Source organism: Pseudophryne corroboree, chromosome 4, assembly GCF_028390025.1.
Source record: "Pseudophryne corroboree isolate aPseCor3 chromosome 4, aPseCor3.hap2, whole genome shotgun sequence".
Classification (NCBI taxonomy): domain Eukaryota; kingdom Metazoa; phylum Chordata; class Amphibia; order Anura; family Myobatrachidae; genus Pseudophryne; species Pseudophryne corroboree.
Window position 1 is genome coordinate 478,944,368 of NC_086447.1, and position 24,931 is coordinate 478,969,298.

Genomic DNA, 24,931 nt, shown 5'->3' on the forward strand with positions numbered 1-24,931 from the left:
GAGCTAGGAGCTGGTTGGTATCTTATCTTTCTCTGGGGCAGATGTATTAAGCCTGGAGAAGTAATAAAAGTGGAAGGTGATAACGCACCAACCATTCAGCTCCTGTCATTTTTTTAAACCCAACCTGTAACTTGACAGTTAGAGCTGACTGGCTGGTGCGTTATCACCTTCAACTTTATTACTTCTCCAGGCTTAATACATCTGCCCCAGAGAAAGATAAGATACCAACCAGCTCCTAGCTCTTTGGTTACAGGCTCTGGGAGATATGTACTAAGCCTTGGAGAGTGATAAGGTGGAGAGAGATTAAGGGGGATATCCAATTAGCCCCGGATTTTTACCTGGGCTAATTGTCCCGCCGGGGACTAATTAGCCCCGATAAGCCGGCGCGTGCCGCGGCTTATCAGGGATTTTGTTTCACCTGCCTCCGGCAGGCGAAGCAGAATCCCTGAAAACAGCCCCGTTTTCGTCCGAAAACAGGGCTGTTTCACCCGAAAACACACAGGTTTCACTGAACCTGTGTGTTTTCGGGAGAAAGGGTTATTTTTTACACACACGATCTATCTGGATAGCCTGTAGAAAAAAATAATTGGTGAAACATCGGAAAAAAGTCAGATAAACGGCCGAAAACAGACGTTTTCCGGACCCGATGTTTTAACGGGAATAATTGGATATCCCCCAAAGTACCAACCAATCAGACCCTAACTGCCATGTTACAGGATGTGTTTGAAAAATGACAGTTAGTAACTGGTTGGTAGTTTACTTATCTGCCCTTTATCACTCTCCAAGGCTTAGTACATCGCCCCCTGTGTTTGACAGTTAGGATCTGGTACTTTATCTCTCTCTAAGCTTTGATATATATTCCCTTATGTGTTTATTTTGTAGATGACAAAATGAATACATACTGATATTTAAGATAAGAAAATCTTACTACATTAATTGCAGAAATAATGTTTGGGTTAGTATTATTAGGTACTATTCTAACTCAAACAAATACTATACTAAGGTCACCATGTCAGTAAAAAAATGCTCATCTACACTGCAACCAATCATTTTGTAGTACACACTGACAAAGCTCAAAGTAGAAAACTCTAAGCATTTTAAAGTTTCTTGAAAACATGTCCACCCAGTCAGCAAAATGCATTCATTTAGCGAGGTGCATGGCGAGAGTGAGCCAACAGATCTCATTCTTTTTCATCTGACAATGTGACTTAAGGTGTGTACACGCGGTGAGATTTCGCCTTTTGACTATACAGTCAAAATCGCAAGGAAAGTTAGTGGAAACGAAGCGCGGTCCTGCGGGGTCAGTATTGCAAGGCTAGATAGACTGTGCAGGCAAGACAATCTTGACTATCTGGTGTACTATCTACTACAAAGTATAGTCAAAATTGGCACTTAGTCAAAAGCGTACATGGCCAAAATCTCAAGTACAGATAGTCAAAATCAGTGATTCTGGGCTCTGGGGGAGTTCAAGGGAATCGTAGTCAAAATCCGGCATTGAAAGGATCTCACCGTGTGTATGCACCCATTAAATCTGCTGATTAATGAAATCTGCTAATTAATTTGATATGTGATAATTATATATCTGTGTGTGATGGAGTCTGCATAAGTAACACAATGGAACTTGCCATGGAAAAAAGCCGCTGCATCAAAGCACTTCGTATACAATTTCAGACTCAGTTGCACATAGATATACAAGTGTCATACATCAAATGAATCAGCACAGTCTTCTGGTGCACTCTAGACGCAATGCGACCAAGACACATTTTCAGGTGAAAAAGAGGGGCTGTAGCAACAATGTATGAGGATACATCTGTATATGTGATTTGCCTTGGGATTTATTTGTTGCCACAGAATAAGGTAGGTATGTTAACCAGGAACTGTGCTTACGGATGATTGTGCATCTAGAATATTTATATTGCTGCCTTTTTCTGCTCCAACAGCACTACAGAAACAGGAAAAATTTTCCTAACCAAATGCTAAACAAGCAACTTTGACAAGTAGGGATTTAAAAATTAGCATATAAATTCAGAGCATTGCAGATCATCAAGTCCCAGGGTGTTATACAGAACAACTTCACAAAAGAGCTGTTTTAAGTATATGGTAAGGTTAATAGGTGTTTTATTTTGATTAATGCAAGTTCTCAGGCTAGACACTTTCATTATGCATACCACAGTAACCACTGGAAAATAAAATGTTATTTCAGCAATTATGCTGCACGCTGGGAAAATATCTAATCACTATGGGAAGTCTAAACTGGAGGGGGGGGGGGCTCCTTGTTCTGAAACAGTTATGTTTACACCAACTGACTTAAGCGACTACGTATCAGACCGAACCGAAACCTGTAAATACGTTTGAACACATTACAAATTCTAGATAGCTAAAATAACTCTGAAATTAACTAAATAAAAATGTAATAAAACTTTCAAGAGTAATAATATAAAGTAGGCCATATAAATGCTAGGGATACTGCATAACTAATACAAAAGGACAAGCTGCTTTTTCTAATACTGATTCTTGATTGCATTAAGCATTTAGTGCCATAATATGCACATTTACCACAGCGAGTTATAAAGGGTGGTTATAGTGCAAAATTAAATTGTATTCTTGCTCTTTAGTGGCCAGGGAATTTCATTTTGCTGTACAGTACAGAGCTTGCTATCACTTGGTATAGCAATATAATTTATAAGATACATTTTTTGCTGTTTTCCTTTAATCTCAAATAATGAGAACATAAAAAATAAGACCACTCACCTGGTGATAAAAAGGAGGTGAACTGATAGAAAATTTCAGAGTGTTTCTTCTGACCGCTGTACCCCACAATACTGCCAACATCCAGGGGGAAAGTCTTAAGATGGCTACCTGTGGCAAGCTCGTGCAGTTGCAAGCCATTCTTCACATCATGAAGGTAGCAAAGCACTAGGAACTTGGAATGAACACAGGATACCCATTCTAAAAACAGAAAAAGTAGGCAAACCATTTTAATAGTAATACACAAAGAAGCTTTATCATGAAGACAAAAGAAAAAGGTTTCTAATAAATAAGATTTTACTCACCGGTAAATCTATTTCTCGTAGTCCGTAGTGGATGCTGGGGACTCCGTAAGGACCATGGGGAATAGACGGGCTCCGCAGGAGACTGGGCACTCTAAGAAAGATTTAGTACTACTGGTGTGCACTGGCTCCTCCCTCTATGCCCCTCCTCCAGACCTCAGTTAAGGAAACTGTGCCCGGAAGAGCTGACATTACAAGGAAAGGATTTTGGAATCCAGGGTAAGACTCATACCAGCCACACCAATCATACCGTATAACTTGTGATAAACTTACCCAGTCAACAGTATGAACAACAGAGCATCAAACAATGGATGCCAACATAACATAACCCTTATTTAAGCAATAACTATATACAAGTATTGCAGAAGAAGTCCGCACTTGGGACGGGCCCCCAGCATCCACTACGGACTACGAGAAATAGATTTACCGGTGAGTAAAATCTTATTTTGTTTGCTTTTCTCCCCTCAGTCCCACGTAGCAGAGAGTCTGTTGCCAGCAGAAGCTCTCTGAAAATAAAAAAACCTAACTAAAATACTTTCTTATTAGCAAGCTCAGGAGAGCTCACTAAAATGCACCCAGCTCTGTCCGGGCACAGATTCTAACTGAGGTCTGGAGGAGGGGCATAGAGGGAGGAGCCAGTGCTCACCAGTAGTACTAAATCTTTCTTAGAGTGCCCAGTCTCCTGCGGAGCCCGTCTATTCCCCATGGTCCTTACGGAGTCCCCAGCATCCACTAGGACGTTAGAGAAAATAATATAAAACTTCCAATATTAGGTATAAGATTTATTTAAAATACATTTGTACATATTACAAATTTTAACTCTGAAATGCATTGAAATTAAGGGAATATAAAAAAGTAGGCGATGTGAAACACTACGGATATTGCATGACTAACACAAAAGTGTAAGCTGTTTTGGCAAATGTTTCTTGACTGCTTTAGTATTTATTTATTTATTAATATATATTACAGATAGGACAGCATCATACACAGCAAGTACTGAGAGGTCTGAGTAATGGAGATGTAGTTATGTGACCGGCGGTCTCACATTACCTCCACCTACATCCCGCCCCCTCACAATGCCAACCGGCAGGGACAATTCCCAATCATGGATATCTACAACGCCCATAGAGTAGGAATAGACCCAGTGGTGAACACAGGTCACCGCCGAGCCTGCAAGGGGCTTGCTATGCTCGGATAACCCCTCCTCCCCCCCACGGACATTCTGCGGCCAGGAACCAGGCGTCAGGGTGCTGATCACTGGGATCCCGAACGCCGGCAACGCGCTACACACCCGAGGAATGCTTTCGAAATTGTTAAAAGAAAACAAAACTATATGGAATGTGAGCAAAGTACATCTATTGTAATTACTGCTTCAGTGAAAAACAAATTCTTGTTTTGTTTGTTTCTCCATCACTTTAGAGCTACCTATATTCTCTTCACACTAGTATCAAAACTAATCCATTACCATAACTAAATCAATATTCTCAATGAACATTTTTGGAACTTGAGTTCCCTTTGCAAAGTGACAGGTATACATTTCAAAAGAACAAATCTGAGTGAGCTACTGTATTACAATGATTTATAGACTAATATAACATTAATCTGATCTGTAACATGCTCTTTACTATCAGGACTTCAGTGTTGATACAAATAATACAATAAATCAAAACATTTATTCATGTCTTAATTACAGCTACTTTAATAACTTTGTATAGATGTCCAAATTTTACGCTTAAAAACAAAAACCTATCGCCATTCAACTATTATAATGAGCACCTGAAAGGATGCTGTAGTGTAGTGCAAATGTTGCACTTGCTATTAATTGCAACATTGGCAAGTGAGCTCCACTGGCCATATTGCAGTCTTTTTGAGCTAATGCCCTCTAAAAGTGCATACACACTGGGTTTTTGCCCAGCGTGTATGCAGAGCGATGATCATGAATACACCATGAGCGATTTCCCCCCCTGCCCAGCGATGTCAGCGGGAGTGAACGGCTTTCCATAGCAGGAGGCTATGAAAAGCCGTTTACCCCGCCTTTCATCTGCTGGTGATACCAGCAGATGAACGCCGGCCGCCGGCGATGAAGTGGGGGTGCGCATCAGCGCTCATTGCCGGGGTATACACACTGGGCGGCTTTGAGCTGAGAGCAGCTCAACACACCAAAAGTGACCTGCTTTCAGCTCAAAATCGCCCAGTGTGTTTGGGCCTTAAGGCCAGTATTCAATTACCTGCGAAGAAGCATCAGGGGCAAAAAAAAAATGTTTCTGAGTGGTAAAGTTCTGCCACGTCAAGACAAGTGGTTTCAGTGGACAGATGGTGCGGTAGATCTGAGAATACGCAAGCGTATTTATGTAAATGTCTGCGGGTTGCAAATAGCTGCAAGATGTCAGATTTAGCAGCTAGAGTTGGGGGGGGGGGGGGGAGGAATTCAGTTGGCACCAGTAATTTACCATGGATAAAAGAAAAGGGTGGTAGCCTCTGGCCTTTACGCCTGGGGCTATTCAATTAGAGCCCCCTTTTCTCACCCGGTAAATGACTGTTAACGCACATTAACCCATAAAATCCAGGATACATTCCCAGACCAATGAGTTAACACGGATGCAGCACCCGCAAACAGGCTATTTAACGAGGATTTCTTTTTGAGCCTCAGGATTGAAAAAAAATGTTCTGCATTAGCTACAGCCTGCGAGCTGTCTTCAGGACTGACTGAATGACCACGCTACTTCAATTAGCCCACAGTAAACTACCACGACTATTTCCCCCCTACGTGGTTTTACTAAATTGAGCAGAAATCATGTTTTGCAAAAAAGAAAATTCTCATTAACTGCAGCCTGCCTTCAAGACTAATTGAATAGTCCTGCTGCTTCAATTAGCCCGCAGTAAGTTACCATGGCTAACTAAATATCCCCGCATTAAAATGTAAAAAAAAAAAAAAAAAAAGGCAAAAATGGCTGTTTTTTTCTTTAAAAAAACCCCGCCACTTTAACTCTCACAGCTGCCTGCAACAAGAGCAGGGGTTAGCAACTCCTGGCACAGGTGCCAGACGTGGCATGCTGAAGGTTCAGAAGATTTACCAGCTGGGACCAATATGTACGTTCTAGACAAATTTAGGCTTCAAAATTTTATAATTACCGATAAAACTGTTTAATCAGTTACCAAGAAGCCTAAACCGACTGATTTATCTATAAGCTCAGTTGGTGTATTGGTTTTGCCAGCTCTTTTATACTACTGCTTTCCCCACTTTCTAGTTGTGTGGATTAAAATGAATTGCATACAGATGTATCCACATACACCTATCCTCAAACTGCACCAAATAGCCAAGATTAGCTTGCCACGGGCTCTGCAATTTAGCAGCACCAAAACACTAATACTAAGTACCTAGAAAACAATAAGAAAACCAAAACACAAAATTGAGGACAAAGTGGCACAATGGAGGAAGAAGCAGCACAATTGAAGAAATAAAAGGTTCACAATCTAGGGTAAAAAGGCAAAAGACAGGTCTGATTTTTTTTCTCATCATCTGTGTAACTGATGTATATATTTTTATTACACTTTTTGTTAATTTTCTAAAGTGTACAAACACTTAAGTGTTTGAGTGCCGGTATTTTAATAAAATAATATTCACACATTGGCAACTGAAGTGGATGTGGTACATGTTTTAGTTTAACAGCAAATCATGATCCCTATGGGTCATTCCATGCCAGTTCACCCAGGTATGACACCTGCCGACTCAGATTTTCATGAAACTGTGTTCACTCGATAATATCACAGAGCTACTAAACCATGTAAATGTTTTCTGCTCTAGGCCTCATAGTTTTTGAGATACAGGGGGCCAAAGTTTTGAAAAATTGCTGGGAAATGCCACTCCTGGGGGTATATTTACTAATATTCGTGTTTGTGCCGATTTTTAGGGAGTTTGTTCTCAAATTTTATCGGTCGTATTTTACTGCAACTTTTTGAATCCATCTACGGTAATTTACTAAGCTGCCGAGTTTTCTATTTTAGTTTTTTCCGATGTCGATGTGATTCGTATGGTCAGGCAGTGTTTTACGGGAGTGATTAGTAAAACACTGCCGGACATAATACAATGAATCCCGGCCGGATCTGTGAGATCCATGCAGGGCTTCATTGTGTACAGTACAGATGGGTCCTCCGTCATCTTGACTGGCTGAGGCGTTTGTCATGATCGGGCATACGCAGCGTACCGAGGCGCACCTAATCGCATGGAGGCTCACAGAGCGTTTGACGTTACCTTTACGTGTAATACCTGCGATCATCCACCAGATGTCGCTTTTTACAATCACCACTGCGCATGCGTGTGGTCTCCCGTAAAATACAATACTGAAATACATAGTAAGAACTACTTTACTAGTGCGTCTCATTACGCTACATTATTTCATACAGTATATAACAGTACAGACACAAATAGTACAGCATATGCAGATGCAAACAAACGTGATAAAGCCACAGTATGGTCCATTTACAGTACTTTAGAAATATGTGAGCGTCCAAGTCAGATAAATCAACATAAAACCAGTAGTGTACACGGACGCAAACAGACGTGTTACTGTACAGTACATGCACATTGTTGCCTATTGGGGTTAGGGATATTGTTCGTTAGCGTCCTAATCCCGTAGCCATTACGGCATAATCAACCAATGGATTTATTCATCTGTCGGCGGCGAAGTGTCCGAGTGGTGAAGTGTTCCGCTTCCTATACTTAGAGTCCCGGGTTCGATTCCTAAAGTATGAATGCATGTTAGTTTCTTCCAGACACTTTATTATTATTTTTTATATCTATCCTACTGTAGTATACTTTCACATTCAATACAAGTGTGCACAAACGTTTTACATAAAGCAGGGCAAAGCTGCAGAAGCGTTTCTACTGTTAAGGTTCTATGCACCGTATCGTACACATACAATTCTGTAGTAGGGCAGACTCATTTGAAATGGCTACCGCCTGTGACTCCTTGCCCCATGAAGGCACTCGGCTACGGAGCAAGTAACAGCACAGATATTTGTGTGTATCTGTATATAGCGGAATTAATCGCTCCTGCAGATTTACTCTGATTTATGTGAAACCTGTGTGCACCCTTCCATTGAATGTATAACAAAGAAAAATAATAATAATAATAATAAAAGTGAATGTCACGGGAACACATTAAAAGAAAAAAAAGGTTTGCACTTTGGGACTCGAACCCAGGACTCTCAGCGTGGGAGCCTTCATCGCTAGCCCACGACGCTTCATGAGAGATTCACAAGTTCATGTGTAAAAGTAATGCAAAGAGCAATCCCTTCCCATTGGTGTTGGTTTATGCCTTAGGGTACTCGGAAGCTCATACATGTATTTCAAAAGCACGGTATTTATGCACTGTACATACTTCCTTTCACACATTAGTTGCGTCTGCATACACAATCTTGCGTCTGCATACACAAGTGTTTTAACATGTTCATTTGTGCCTGTGTAAACTATTATTTTTTTTTTTTAACTCTGTCCATCTGACCATTGGTCAACATCTATTAACATTACAGTCGTCACTGATCATTTGCCAGAGCTGTAGATCAATCCGCCGCTATTAGATCTAAAGTACTGGATTAGTGGAGCATTAGCCACCCAGTGGTGGTGATGTGTATTGCATGTTGAGTATCTAGTATCGCCTCAACGCGCCTGTCCGTGATTAAACTCAGCAACCTAAGCTATCGCCTAGGCATGACTAAACCTCCGTCTAGGCGCAGAAACAGTCAAGATAACGGAGGACACATCTGTATGAGTAGTGTGAAAGTGTTAAAAATAAAAAAATAAAAATGGTGTGGGGTCCCCCCTCCTAAGCATAAGCAGCCTCGGGCTCTTTGAGCCGGTCCTGGTTGTAAAAATAGAGGGGAAAAATTGCGTAGGGTCCCCCCATATTTAATCAACCAGCACCGGTCCCTGCATCCGGTCCTGGTTCAAAAAATATGGGGGACAAAAGAAGTAGGGGTCCCCTGTATTTTTTAAACCAGCACCGGGCTCCACTAGCCAGAGAGATAATGCCACAGCCAGGGGACACTTTTATATAGGTCCCTGCCACCGTGACATTACCTCCTCAACTAGTCACCCCTGGCCGGGGTACCCTGGAGTGGGGACCCCTTAAATCAAGGGGTCCCCCCCCTCCAGCTACCCAAGGACCAGGGGTGAAGCCCGAGGCTGTCCCCCCAATCCATGGGCGGTGGATGGGAGGCTGATAGCCTTTGAGTAAAAAATAGAATATTGTTTTTTGTAGGAGAACTACAAGTCCCAGCAAGCCTCCCCCACAAGCTGGTACTTGGAGAACCACAAGTACCAGCATGCAGGGAAAGAACGGGCCTACTGGTACCTGTAATTCTACTACAAAAAAAATACCTCCCAAAAAACAGTAGACACACACCGTGAAAGTAAAATTTTAATTACACACACTTACACACTCACATACTTACCTAACTCCAACGCTACAATTCACGTCCACTTGTCCATGTAGAATCCACGGTTTATCTGTAAAAATAAAATTATACTTACAAATAATCCGGTGTAGATCTGTCCTCTTCTTTCTCAACGTAATCCAGGGACTTGTTAAAAAAAAAACCCGAAAAACCCGAGCCACACAACTAAAGGGGTTTCATGGAACCCCTTTACCGGAATGCCTGATTGGCTGCTGGAACCTTCACTGACAGAAGTCACAGGGGGTGACTTCTGTCAGTGAAGGTCCCAGCAGCCAATCAGGGAGCGCCATGTCATGGTGCTCTCCTGATTGGCTGTGCGCTCCTGCCCTGTCAATCAGGAGGCGCGCACTGGTTAGAATGTAGCTTAGTGCAGCTCGATTGTAACCAATGATGGGAACTTTGCGGTCTGAGGTAGACCGCAAAGTTAATTGGGGTCACCCACAAGAGCCCGGTGCTGGTTGTTTAAATATGGGGGGACCCTACGCAATTTTCCCCCTGTATTTTTACAACCAGGACCGGCTCAAAGAGCCAGAGGCTGGTTATGCTTAGGAGGGGGGACCTCACACAATTTTTTCATTTGCTTTTTAAGGAAAACAGACTCTTTCCCACAGATAAGCATGCACGGATCTCACTGATCCGTGCATGACTATCCAAACAGGTCTATTTTTTTGTTGCTTTTTTTTTTACGATTTCCATAAAAATACGACCACAATTGAACATTCACTGACAAACACCAAAATACGAATGAATAGTAAATCACTGTGTTGTATGAACAAACAGCCGCGTTTGACCGATGATCTATTCATTCGTATTTCTGCCCTCTGCCTTGAAAACCATTACGAATAGCCCCAACACTGCTGAGATTTGTGCTTAGTAAATTCACATGTTGACACTTTGAAAAAGAACCAAACTCAGACAAAACTGAGACTTTAGTAAATAAACCCACTGATGCTCTGTTTTTTTCTGATGTGTATCTGGAAAAAAAAAAAATCACATCTCAGTGCCTGATCCAAGTATCTCTTTGAAATTTTGACCCTTTGTCAACTGAATTATGGAGATTCTGGTAAAAAAAGGTTTCAGCTATCTTGCTCAACTCCGAGAGTTCATTATACATTCCTTTAAATCATACTTAATAATTTTTTTGGGTGCAAAAAAATAAGTGTATTCAATTAGCATTATAAACCTAAGGCAGATGAGTTATGTCCCTTTTTTGTTTCAATCGAACCTTAAAATATACCTTAAAAGGCTATGAAAGAAAAATAATGGGATTTTGATTGCCCGTATGAGGATTTTAATGTTTAATTATAATTTTCACTTTAAAAATGAAAATTACTATTGGGTATAATTTGGCCTGCCAGGGAAGCATTTTCATTTGTATATTTCTATGTGTACAGTATGTGCAGATTTCTATGTGTATGTGCACAAAAAACTGTGATTTTACTGCAAATCGTGAAAGACCCCTATTCAATTAGCCACAATAATTTATCATCGATAATTTAACTGTGAATTTCACTTCACCTACTCTGCGCAGGTGCAAAGTTGCGGACAATCTCTATTTCAAGGTAAAAATGTTGGGATTTGGCTCAGAAGCCCTGGTACACAAACCCCGCCCCCCCAATGACTATGTAAGCACTTTGAATTTGTAACTGGCCAATAATGTAATTATTGGGATAAAAAAGTGCAAAGTGACATAATTTGGGGTTCAAGGTGTGGGACAGGTATATTGGGGTACTTTATGAGTGGGCCAAAGGAGAGTAGTTAGTCTTTTTACACTTTTTTTTACCAAGTCTCCTAAAATGTACCAATATATACTTATACCCATTTTTATGTACCCCTAATTTAATGAGCACTTATTTTTCTGAAAAAAATAGCTTTAATAATTTTTTTCCATTTAAGAAAAAAAATGCATGTAACAGCCATTTGACGCAATGTAATACCCCAAATCTATTTAATATGACATCTAATACACTTCTATACTGTTATCTTATGTTAATTTGGCATTTTTGGGGGTACAGGCTGATTTCCCCATTTTCACTGCAAGAATTTTTGCGCAAATCCTGTTTTCGCGATTTTGGAATTGAATAAGTGCAAATTAAAAAAGTTGCGAAAACAGGGTATGCGTGAAAATTCTTACAGTGAAAATGGGGAAATCAGCTTGTACCTCAAAAAATGCCATGTTGGGGATCTCATCTGCCTTATGTTGATAATGCTATTTGAACACCCTTTTTTTTACACCCCAAAAAATTATTAAGTATGACATAAAGGAATGTATAATGAACTCTCGGAATTAAGCAAGATTGTAAAACATTTTTTTGCAGAATTTCCATATTTCAATTGAGAAAGGGTCAAAATTTCAAAGTGATACGTGAATCAGACACTGGGATGTGATTTTTTTTTTTTTCCAAATACACCTCAGAAAAAACGGAGCATCAGGAGTGGCATTTCCCAGCATTTTTTCAAAACTTTGACCCCCTATATCTCAAAAACTGTGAGGCCTAGAGCAGAAAAATTTGACATAGTTTAGTACAGGGGTGTGGAACCTCCGGCCCGCAAAGCCGTTTGGTCTGGCCCACCTGCTTGTGTCAGTGAGACACGCAACCGCTCAGTCCGGCGGCAGCGTATCTCAGCTGTTAGGACAGCGAGGAGAGTGCGGCTCTGTCGGGCGGCGGCGGTGTGTAGGACTTCAAATCAGCCGCGGTTCGTGAGCCAATCAGAGCTCGCGGACCAGCAGCCAATCAGGAGCCGCCACTGCCGGTCCGCGAGCACTGATTGGCTCACGAACCGGCGGCTGGTTTGAAGTCCTACACGCCGTCGCCAGACATAGCCGCACTCTCCTCCCTGTCCTGACACCTGAGACACGCCGCCGGATGGAGCAGCGGTAAGTAGCACAGTGGGGTGGGGAGGCACTATGGGGGCATTTGTATACCTGGCACTGTGGGGGGCATTTGAATACTTGGCACTGTGGGGGGCATTTGTATACTTGTCACTGTGGGGGTCATTTGTATACTTGTCACTGTGGGGGGCTTTGTATACCTGGCACTGTGGGGGGCTTTTGTATACCTGGCACTGTGGGGGGCTTTTGTATACCTGGCACTGTGGGGGGCTTTTGTATACCTGGCACTGTGAGGGGCTTTTGAAAACCTGGCACTGTGAGGGGCTTTTGTAAACCTGGCACTGTGGGGGCATTTGTGGATCTGGCAGTGTGGGGGCATTTGTATACCTGGCACTGTGGGGGCATTTGTATACCTGGCACTGTGGGGGCATTTGTATACCTGGCACTGTGGGGGCATTTGTGGCTCTGGCACTGCACTATTGGGGGCATATGTGTATCACGTCCCATTTTAATTGGCCACACCCATTTTTTTGTCGCGCGCGCACACAGTACCTCAAAGGGGCAGACCTACTGGGGGGCAGGGTCATTTTTTAAGTTGAGAATTTTTGTATGGCCCCCGAAGGATTTTATAAATCTCCAAATGGCCCTTGGTAGAAAATAGGTTCCCCACCCCTGGTTTAGTAGCTCTGTGATAGTATCAAGTGTACAAAGTTTCATGAAAATCCGAGTCAGTGGGTGTCATGCCTGGGTGAACTGGCATGGAATGACCCTTATGCCAGAACACTTTTGCTTTTCACAATATAAAGTGGTAAAATACATCAAGAAAGATGAATACTATGTGTGTCAGTTCGCTGTAGGCCATGCACTATCCTAGCTATTATACTTGTCCCCCAATTATTTAGTTTTTTTTCAATTATGGCCTAAAACGCTTTTAATATTATTACTGCAAAGACCGGTTTATGGAAAAATATTATACTTAGATATATTGTACTCAATCGATTTAAAAAAATAATAATAATAAAGGCTATAGCCTAGGCTGTACTAGGCTGCACAAAGAGCAGCCCCCTCTATCTGTAAGACAAATGCTATTCTGTTACATTCAATGCTGGTGATCCAATCTTTAAAAGAGCATACCCGTACAAAGGATATCTGCGCCATAGTGAATTCAGCCACTGCTTCATAAAGGACAAGCTCCTTCTCAGAAATAATCCAATCTATTTATCTAGGCTGGGATTTATGGAAGAACAAGAATAAGGAGTTTACAATAGCATCTGTGCAAGCAAAACGAATAGACTACAAACGTTGAATGTGTGAAGCAGTCATTCATAAAGGGTACATATTCTTATCTGGCATTCTGTTTTCCAGTGACCTGAGAATGCAGCTAGTTAAATAAACAGCAGAGCGCAAAGATTTCTTTTGCGATATCTACTGTAAAGACTACATGACAGTGACAAGGCGAGCTGGAGAAGGCTCTTGCTTTGGCACGTTTCATGTGCAAGGTGCATAATACAAAGCTACTGGAATCTGCTGTTCTGCTCCTATTAAAGCTCTCGTTAACCCAGAAGATTTTAGCTACTTTTATTTTCACCAGAATTATTGGAAGTTAAACTTTTTTTTAGGATTACCAATCTAAGGATATTTTATCACAAATTATTAGCTACATATTTTCCTTATGACCCATCAAACTTTCACTAACTCTCTCCCAGTTGTACAAAGTGGGAATGTGTTGAGGATGTCACAACATTCTTGTCAGACTAGGAGCCCTAGTAGCAATAGAGCGGAGCAGTTTCATTCTAATTCATGGCCAACACTGCCTCCATACGTGAATAGATTTTGCCCGGGCATACAATGTCTGCAACTGGAAGGGGACAGGACAGGACAGAACATATATAGCAGGGAACAAAGGACTGCTGTGCGCCCAATGAAGATCGGCTACGAGATTGAGTTTTCTAGTCACAAATGGTGCCCAGAATTTGTTTTATGGTAATACAGGGTATTAACATATTGGAGAATATTTAAGTGAACTGTTACAAAAGAAAAAGGAGGTGTTTCCTAACTCAACTAAACAGATTCTATGTATAGAGCAGTTTAGAAAATGCAAGCACCTGTTTGGATATGAAAGACAGTAGCACATTTTCACCAAATTACTGTCTGTGTAACAGAACTAGGGGCCTAATTCTCTCCTGATCGCTGCTGTGCGTTTTCTCACAGCTGCCGATCAGGTCTGAACTGCTTATGCACCGTCGCCGCAGTGCGCCGGCGCATGCCACACAGCCGTCTCAGCCCAGCGATCGCTTCTGCTTGATTGAAAGGCAGAGGCGGTTGCTAGGCAGGAGGGGGCGGGCCGGAGGTGTTTGGCCGCCTTTTTCGGGGCGCAATCCAGGCAACGCTGGCGTGCCCGGACCGTGCGGCGGCTGCGTGATGTCACACGCAGCCGATGCTACCCGGACAGCGACGAGTAGCTCCCAGCCGCTGTGCAATGCTTTTGTGCTTGTGCGGCGGGGCAGGGCCTGACATGCGGGGCGGACTAGCCCATATGAATTACACAGGATCTGTGGCTGGCTGACTTCCGACCTCCATTTCCCCAGGTTTAAATCAGTCACAGAACCTGTGTAATACATGTGTACATTATTGAAGCTATCATATGGCAACCCTAAGTTACAGAACCCGTAAACGTACTCTAATATCTACACCTCCATTGCTTGAAAACACATTCTAGCCACAAATATAAAGCTCTTAACACTTTACATTTCCACAGCATTTTCTCTAAACCCAATTTCTGAAGGACACTAAATTTATCCCAAGTCTCTTCTGAATTAATTAACCCCAACTATTTTTGATTGCCTCGGAAAAGCTGATTCACCATAGTGAGAATACAAATGATTAGTTGCTTGATTAACCTTGAAGTGAGACTTGTAATGAGGCGAGATTGTTGCAATCTGTAATAGACAGCAGAAAATTAGAGGGAAAAAAGTAAAAAAAGACGACTAATTTTTTTCAGAATCTAGAACTGACAGCTTATAGCACAGATACAGCAAACATGTAGAGCCATAGATCCAACATGAACACATCTGTTTCAAGATAGTGCTCTGCGCACCAATGCAATGAGCTAATAGTTTTTATGGTGCAGGGCAATTGTTCAAAGCCTTTTCTACTATGACGCACTGAAATTTTAAAGATATAAAAATTAACGTAAATTGTACATTAACAATATTGTATCCAGAGCACACACTCCCATCAATTCTTTACATACTAAACACGCTTTTCCCTCTCTTAAAACATTATACAGATGTGTCCTCATACACCTAGCCTCAATACGCTATGTAGAGAGAGATGTCCGTTGCGAGTGAACAGCACTTTTTCATTCAAATGTGCATCTAAAAATTTGATTTCTAGCAAGAACGGTCTTCTGTGTCAAACTCTGATGCAACAAAATCACTTCACGAGACTGCAATGATTAATTTGACATGCAACACTTTCATATCTGTTTACAAATGATTTGGAGTCTGTTTAAGAAGCACAATGGAACTTGGCATGAGAAAAAGCTGTGGCTGCTGCATTGCAGCACTTTGAACAGATTCAGTCACACACAAATCTAGAAGTCTTAAAATAAGATTTTACTTACCGGTAAATCTATTTCTCGTAGTCCGTAGTGGATGCTGGGGACTCCGTAAGGACCATGGGGAATAGACGGGCTCCGCAGGAGACAGGGCACTTTAAGAAAGAATTTGGATACTGGTGTGCTCTGGCTCCTCCCTCTATGTCCCTCCTCCAGACCTCAGTTAGAGAACCTGTGCCCGGAAGAGCTGACAGTACAAGGAAAGGATTTTGGAAATCCAGGGCAAGACTCATACCAGCCACACCAATCACACCGTATAACTTGTGATAAACTTACCCAGTCAACAGTATGAACAACAATAGAGCATCAGTTCAACCCTGATGCAGCAAAAACATAGCCCTTATTGCGGCAATAACTATATACAAGTATTGCAGAAAAAGTCCACACTTGGGACGGGCGCCCAGCATCCACTACGGACTACGAGAAATAGATTTACCGGTAAGTAAAATCTTATTTTCTCTAACGTCCTAGTGGATGCTGGGGACTCCGTAAGAACCATGGGGATTATACCAAAACTCCCAAACGGGCGGGAGAGTGCGGATGACTCTGCAGCACCGATTGAGCAAACAATAGGTCCTCCTCAGCCAGGGTATCAAACTTGTAGAACTTTGCAAAAGTGTTTGAACCTGACCAAGTAGCAGCTCGGCATAGTTGTAATGCCGAAACCCCTCGGGCAGCCGCCCAAGAAGAGCCCACCTTCCTAGTGGAATGGGCTTTAACTGATTTTGGCAGCGGCAATCCAGCCGCAGAATGAGCCTGCTGAATCGTGTTACAGATCCAGCGAGCAATAGTTTGCTTTGAAGCAGGAGCACCCAGCTTGTTGGATGCATACAGGATAAACAGTGACTCCGTTTTCCTGACTCTAGCCGTTCTGGCTACATAAACCTTCAAAGCCCTGACCACATCCAGTAACTCGGAATCCTCCAAGTCACGAGTAGCCACAGGCACCACAATAGGTTGGTTCATATGAAAAGATGACACCACTTTTGACAGAACTTGTGGACGGGTCCGCAATTCTGCTCTATCCATATGGAAAACCAGCTAGGGGCTTTTATGTGACAAAGCCGCTAATTCTGACACACGCCTAGCCGAAGCCAAGACCACTTTCCACGTGAGATATTTTAACTCCACCGCTTTAAGTGGTTCAAACCAGTGTGATTTCAGGAAACTTAACATCACTTTAAGATTTTTGAAAGAAAATGGATAGGGCCGAAATCTGGACCTTAATGGAACCCAATTTTAGGCCCAAATTCACTCCTGACTGTAGGAAGTGAAGGAAATGGCCCAGCTGGAATTCCTCTGTAGGAGCATTCCTGGCCTCACACCAAGAAACATATTTTCGCCATATATGGTGATAATGTTTAGCTGTCACGTCCTTCCTAGCCTTTATCCGCGTAGGAATGACCTCGTCCGGAATGCCCTTTTCTGCTAGGATCCTGCGTTCAACTGCCATGCCGTTGAACGCAGCCGCGGTAAGTCTTGGAACAGACAGGGCCCCTGTTGCAACAGGTCCTGTCTTAGAGGAAGAGGCCACGGGTCCTCTGTGAGCATTTCTTGCAGATCTGGATACCAGGTTCTTCGTGGCCAATCTGGAACAATGAGGATTGTTCTCACTCCTCTTTTTCTTATTATCCTCAGCACCTTGGGTATGCGAGGAAGAGGAGGAAATACCTAGACCGACTGGAACACCCACGGTGTCACCAGTGCGTCCACAGCTATCGCCTGAGGGTCTCATGACCTGGCGCAATACCTCTGTAGCTTTTTGTTGAGGCGGGATGCCATCATGTCCACCTGTGGCAATTCCCACCGACTTGCAATCTGCGTGAAGACTTCTTGATGAAGTCCCCACTCTCCCGGGTGGAGGTCGTGCCTGCTGAGGACGTCTGCTTCCCAGTTGTCCACTTCCGGGATGAACACTGCTGACAGTGCGCTTACGTGATTCTCCACCCAGCGAAGAATTCTAGTGGCTTCTGACTGAATCAGAACCGGCTGGTCGCGAAGCAGGGTCTCCGCTTGACGTAGGGCGTTGTATACGGCCCTTAGTTCCAGGATGTTGATGTGAAGGCAAGTCTCCTGACTTGCCCACAGACCTTGGAACTTTTTTCCCTGTGTGACTGCTCCCCACCCTCGGACGCTTGCATCCATGGTCACCAGGTACCAGTCCTGAATGTCGAATCTGCGGCCCTCGAGAAGGTGAGCACTCTGCTGCCACCACAGGAGAGACACCCTGGCCCTGGGGGATAGGGTGATTGACCGATGCATCTGAAGATGTGATCCGGACCACTTGTCCAGTAAGTCCCATTGAAAGGTCATCGCATGGAACCTGCCGAAGGGAATGGCCTCGTATGATGCCACCAGCCTTCCCAGGACTCGAGTGCAGTGATGCACTGACACCTGTTTTGGTTTTAACAGGTTCCTGACCAGTGTCATGAGCTCCTGAGCTCTCTCTATCGGGAGATAAACCCTTTTCTGGTCTGTTTCTAGAAACATGCCTAGGAAAGGAAGATGAGCCGTAGGAACCAACTGCGACTTTGGAATATTTAGAATCCAGCCGTGTTGCCGTTAAACTTCCAGAGAAAGTGATACGCTGTTCAGCAACTGCTCTCTTGATCTCGCTTTTATGAGGAGATCGTCCCAGTACGGGATAATTGTGACACCTTGCTTCCGCAGGAGCACCATCATTTCCGCCATTACCTTGGTGAAGATTCTCGGGGGCCGTGGAGAGACCAAACGGCAACGTCTGAAATTGGTAATGACAATCCTGTACCGCAAATCTGAGGTACGCCTGATGAGGTGGATAAATGGGGACATGAAGGTATGCCTCCTTTATGTCCAGAGACACCATAAAATCTCCCCCTTTCAGGCTTGCGATGACCGCTCTTAGCGATTCCATCTTGAACTTGAACCCTTTCAGGTATATGTTCAGGGATTTTAAATTCAATATGGGTCTGACCGAACCGTACGGTTTCGGGACTACAACATGGTCAAATAATAACCCCCTCCTTGTTGAAGGAGGGGAACCTTGACCACCACCTGTTGAAGATACAATTTGTGAATTGCAGTTAACACTATTTCCCTCTCGTGGGGGGAAGCCGGCAGGGCCGTCGGTGAGGGGGCATCTCCTCAAAGTCCAGCTAGTATCCCTGAGACACACTATCTATTGCCCAGGGATCCAACAGGGAGTGAACCCACTTGTGGCTGAAATTACGAAGACGTGCCCCCACCGGGCCTAGCTCCGCCTGTGGAGCCCCAGCGACATGCAGTGGATTTTGTAGAGGCCGGGGAGGACTTCTGTTCCTGGGAACTAGCTGTGTTGTGCAGCTTCTTTCCTCTGCCCCTGCCTCTGGCAAGAAAGGACATACCTCGGACTTTCTTGTTTCTTTGTGATCGAAAGGCTGCATTTGATAATGTCGTGCTTTCCTAGGCTGTGCAGGAATATAAGGCAAAAGATCAGAATTACCAGCCATAGCTGTGGAGACCAGGTCAGAGATTCCTTCTCTACAAAATCCTCAGCCTTCCATATGCCTCTTAAGTCGGCATCACCTGTCCATTGCATATCTATAGGACACGTCAAGCAGAAATCGACATAGCGTTGACTCTAGAACCCAGTAGACTAATGCCTCTTAGTGCATGTTTTATATACATATATATCTTAAGACAGCATCTTTAATATATATATCTATATATACATATATACATATATATACACATACTAGGGTCTTAATCTCTGCTGATAAGGTACCTGTCCACGCTGCTACAGCGCTATAAACCCATGTCGACACAATCGCCGGTCTGAGTAGTGTACCAGAATGTGTACGCTATCCACAGGATCCCTGAGGATAGCTGTTAAGTCAGGGCTACCTTTTGGGCAAACGTGACACCCTAGGGGAAGATTCCCATCATATCCTGGCCCTAGTAGGGGAAGGATATTCCCTGAGAATTCTTTGTGGGAAACTGCAGTCTCTTGTCTGGAGATTCCCGCTCTTTTTCATCATGAGAGGAGGGAAATTTACCTCAGCTTTCTTCCCCTTAAACATGTGCACCCTTGTGTCAGTGACAGATGAGTCATCAGTGATATGCAAATCATCTTTTATTACAATAATCATATATTGAATACTTTCCTGCCATTTTGGCTGTAACTTTGCATTATCGTAGTCGACACTGGAGTCAGACTCCGTGTCGATATCAGTGTCTATTAATTTGGATAGTGAGCATTAAGAGACTCGGAAGGTCTCTGCGACATAGGGACAGACATGGGTAGATTCCCTGTCTGTTCTCTAATCTTTTGTGCAATAAATTCACCTTAGCACTTAATTACACATATCCAAACAGGTGTCGGCGTTGTCGACGGAGACACCCCTCACACACACATTTGCTCCATCTCCTCCTTAGGGGAGCCTTTTACCTCAGACATGTCGACACACATGTACCGACACACCACACACTCAGGGAATGCTCATCTGAAGACAATTCCCCCACAAGGCCCTTTGGAGAGACAGAGAGAGAGTATGCCAGCACACACCCCAGCGCTATTAACCCAGGAATAACACAGTAACTTAATGTTAACCCAGTAGCTGCTGTTTATAATGATTTTTTACCCTCTTCTACCGTGTATATGCAGGGGAGAGGCTGGGGAGCTTCCTCTCAGCGGTTCTGTGGAGAAAAAACATGGCGCTGGTGAGTGCGGAGGAAGAAGCCTCGACGGCGGGCTTCTGTCCCGCTTAAATATACATTTTCTTGGCGGGGGCTCATACATATATACAGTGCCCAACTGTATATATGCTAAACTTTTGCCAAAGAGGTTCCAATTGCTGCCCAGGGCGCCCCCCCCCCCCCCTGCGCCTTGCACCCTTACAGTGACCGGAGTATGTGAGGTGTGTGTGGGAGCAATGGCGCACAGCTGCAGTGCTGTGCGCTACCTCAGTGAAGACTGGAGTCTTCTGCCGCCGATTTCGAAGTCTTCTTGCTTCTCATGCTCACCCGGCTTCTGTCTTCCGGCTCTGCGAGGGGGACGGCGGCGCGGCTCTGGGATCGGACGACGAGGGTGAGATCCTGTGTACGATCCCTCTGGAGCTAATGGTGTCCAGTAGCCTAAGAAGCAGGACCTATCTTCAGAGAGTAGGGCTGCTTCTCTCCCCTCTGTCCCACGATGCAGGGAGTCTGTTGCCAGCAGAGATCCCTGAAAATAAAAAACCTAACAAAATACTTTCTTACAGCAAGCTCAGGAGAGCTCACTTAACAGCACCCAGCTCGTCCGGGCAGATTCAAACTGAGGTCTGGAGGAGGGACATAGAGGGAGGAGCCAGAGCACACCAGAATCTAAATTCTTCCTTAAAGTGCCCATGTCTCCTGCGGAGCCCGTCTATTCCCCATGGTCCTTACAGAGTCCCCAGCATCCACTAGGACGTTAGAGAAAGAGGATTTTTGGTCACTTACAGCTGAATTCTTTTCTCTTAAGCAGGCTGGGGGATACTGGACCATATGATTGCTGGTTGGAGCTAAACAGGTTTAAAAGGTCGACAGGTTTACAAATTTTGTGTTTTTTTCTTTTTCATACTTTACCATCCACGTACAACAATTGGGAATAGTAACCTCTGCCAAGCGCAGCAGTAGCGGAGTGAGGCACCTTGCCTGAAGCGTGGAGAGCTAAGTGAGCCCACGAGGGTACACGTTTCCACTAATTTGGCTATTACATAGTTCAACATACAAAATGACACCCAAAAATAAAAGAACCTGCGACACCATTTCTATGTCGACCTTTTTACCCGGCCGACCATATGGGGTTGACAGTGACTTTCGAACAAAAACTGGTCGACCTAATGATTCACACCCCGGTAAAGGGGTAGCAGTAACCCAGTGAAACTGTTACAACAACACGACTGAATGTGATGCAGTGTCCCCCAGCCTGCTTAAGAGAAAAGGATTAAACGGTAAGTGAGCATGGGACGTTCAACAGTCACCCTTAGGGAAGGGGATGTATAGGCTGCCTGATTCAAGAACTGTACGCCCAAGTGTGAACCATTGGTGCAATAGGTAGCTGAATGGTCACTGAGAACGGAAAGCCTATGAAGACTAGCAGTAGGAATGCTGGGAAGCACCAGCAAACAGATTTATTTGCAAAAGGCTGGGTGGAACCAGCACAGCAGGTTTTCCAGATGCTGCACGGAACCACCGGCGTAGATTGTAGAAGACTGGGCGGAACCAGCACAGCAGGATTTCCAGATGTCGGGATTTGCTTTTCAACAAGGCATGTTTTCTAGATGTTGGGATTGGCTTTCCGACAAGGCAGGAGTTCAGAATGCTGGACGGAACCAGCAAGGCAGGTTTGTGGAATGCTGGATGAAGACAGCAATGCAGGCTTTCTGGAATGCTGGATGAAGACATGCAGGTTTTCTGAATGTCTGGCTGAACCAACAAGGTAGGTGTTCAGAATGCTGGATGGAACCAGCAAGGCATAGATGCTGCAATGGAATGGTGCACTGGGATGGCACACAAGTGCACTTGGACAGGCTGTGATGGTAATAGCACTCTGTATAATACAGCTGAAAATGCAGGAGCTCACTACAGACTGAGAGACAACAAAGCACTGACAGCTTGCCAGTGCTGGGATTTGGAACTTATACCTCTTGCTCACTGCTGACTGGATGAGGGAGTCACATGACGAGGAAGTGATTCCTGATTGGGCTTAGGAAGGTCAGCTGACCAGCTGTCATTGCGACATCCATAGCTGTTTTGGAGGGAACTCCGGAGTTGTGTAGTTTGCAGAGATAGACGGTAATGGCCGCAGGCCTGAGAGCACAGGGAGTTGCATCTGGTGGCCACTGGACTTGTGGATGCTGGCACGGAAGCATAGAACAGCATGAAGCGACTTGCTGAATTTAGCATTCACACAGAAAGTTACTCAACACAAGTGCAGCTCTTTTGCAAGTCTCACTTTCCAGATAGAGAACTCAGCACTCCGGAAACTCATGGTACTGGTGAGATGTTGATTACAGCCAGTAGAAAACGCACAGGATACAGGACAGATGGCAGAGGTAAGTCACCAAATGATATGATTTTAGTCATGCTTGTGGCACAGTACTGTTGTGATCAAGTTCTGTTGGGTCTTTGCTTTGGACTCTGGCAAGAAAACTTGCTGGCGAGAGGTGTCGAAGACCACCCTCAGAAACTGAAGGCGCAGACAGGGTAATAGGAGAGACTTCTCGAAATTCAGGATCCAACTGTGATTCTGAAGTAATTGAGCAGCGTGATCTAGGTGCTTTTGTACCTGTAAAGCTGAATTGGCCTTCACGAGCAGATCATCTAAATAAGGTATGATAGATACCTTCTATGCGCAGTAAACTCTCCATCACACACATGATCTTGGTGAAAACTTGCAAAGCTGTGGCTATTCCAAATGGCAGAGCCTGAAATTGATAGTGAACGGATCCCACTGCAAAACGGAGGAGAGAATAATGATCTGCCCAAATCAGAATGCGAAGATACAGGTCTCTGAGGTCCAGTGAGGCCAAAAATGTGTTGGCCTTTATGCTGTGGATTCCATTTGAAAATGATCTACCCACAATCTGGTGTTCAAGCGGTGGAACTGAAGCAATGATGCTGCTTGAGGGGAGCCTGGTCCAATGCCACCCTCTTCTCTGCATCCTGGGGAAGAGATTTGGCAATAAACCACCATGGTGGTGGCTCCCTGTGGTCGATGATGTAACCTCTGGAAATGATGTCCAGCACCCAGGTGTCTGAAGAAGACTCCACCCACATCAGGTGCAAGGCTTTTCTGGAGCCTTGGCCCCTGAACGCAGATTGGCACCAGAAAATCTACCTTAGAGGCCGAACCAATGCTGGGAAAGAAGTGGCCTCTGTGCAGTGCCTGAGCGTTTACCACTTTGTAAATGAGAACAACTGACTTCAACAAGATTGCCACATTTCTTCAAATACTCTGCACGGTTATGAGCATTCAATTGATTTGAATGGATAAAGGTTGGTCTATCACCACTGCCTATACACGGATCTGAAGAAGATAAAGAGTGACAAGAGTTTTTACCTAATTGTGACCGGACGGTCCCGTACGAAAGCCCTCACCGCTTTCGCGTCCTGTCCCCAGTACACAGAATGGATGTTTAGGTCACACGGGACCAGGCCACATGGGGATTCCCGCTTACCATCAGTAACCGCGTGTTACTGACTCCACCCACTGCGCAGTGGGTGGGTTTACGCTGCCACCACCAAACTCCTAACCTGCCCTGGCGTTTGGAACCACGGTTCTACTCTGTATTCGTCGACACGCCGCCTTACCACCCCTGTGTGGTGTTGGTGTTGACGAATCCCTAAACGTTGCTTGCCCAAGCACAGCACAGTAGCAGGCCCGAAGGCGGAGCTAGGAGGTGCTGGTTACACCCTGGACAGCCGGAAAACGGAGCTAGGTTTCGCCTAGCCCTGCAGGTCACAAGATGAAGTGGTCTTCTTGAGGCAAATTATATTTATTTGCAATAGTTCTAAAGAGAAATCTTCCCTATTGCTAGGGGCAACAGCATACAGCAATATGTTCACAGTAGAATGTAGTTGGTATAATACACACTGGAGGCTCACAGGCCTCCTCTTTATGTCCATTTTCCACACAGTGCCACAGGGGGTAAGCCCGCCCTGTGGTTTGCAACCAATCAATGTTTACCCATGAGCTGTGCATGCCTTGGTCACATGCACAGCTAACATTGTCTTCTATGGACAGTGGAGAGTGGTCACTCTCTTTTGAACGTCCCATCCTGGAGGGTTGGGATACGCCCCGGTGCCGTTCAGTCTAGGCTGGGGGAAGTTTTCCAGCCTAAACGTACTTCCAGAAACCTGCCCGCGACCTAGCTCACCATCTGCAGCCTGGATTCGGGCTCCAGAGCTGTGCAGCCTAGATCCCCTGGTCAGGGTTTCCTGGCCATTACGGGTGATCTCCATGGAGCTCTAGAATACCACTCAGCTTGTTTT

General features: G+C 44.4%; 1 protein-coding gene across 1 annotated transcript in view; it reads right to left on the reverse strand.

Annotated features, from left to right (window-relative positions):
- PREP (prolyl endopeptidase) overlaps positions 1-24,931 on the reverse strand; it is a 354,821-nt gene that overhangs the window by 88,868 nt on the left and 241,022 nt on the right. The window contains exon 9 of the mRNA XM_063917051.1: positions 2,752-2,949. Within this exon, the coding sequence (XP_063773121.1) occupies positions 2,752-2,949 (198 nt within the window). The remainder of the gene's footprint in view (positions 1-2,751; positions 2,950-24,931) is intronic.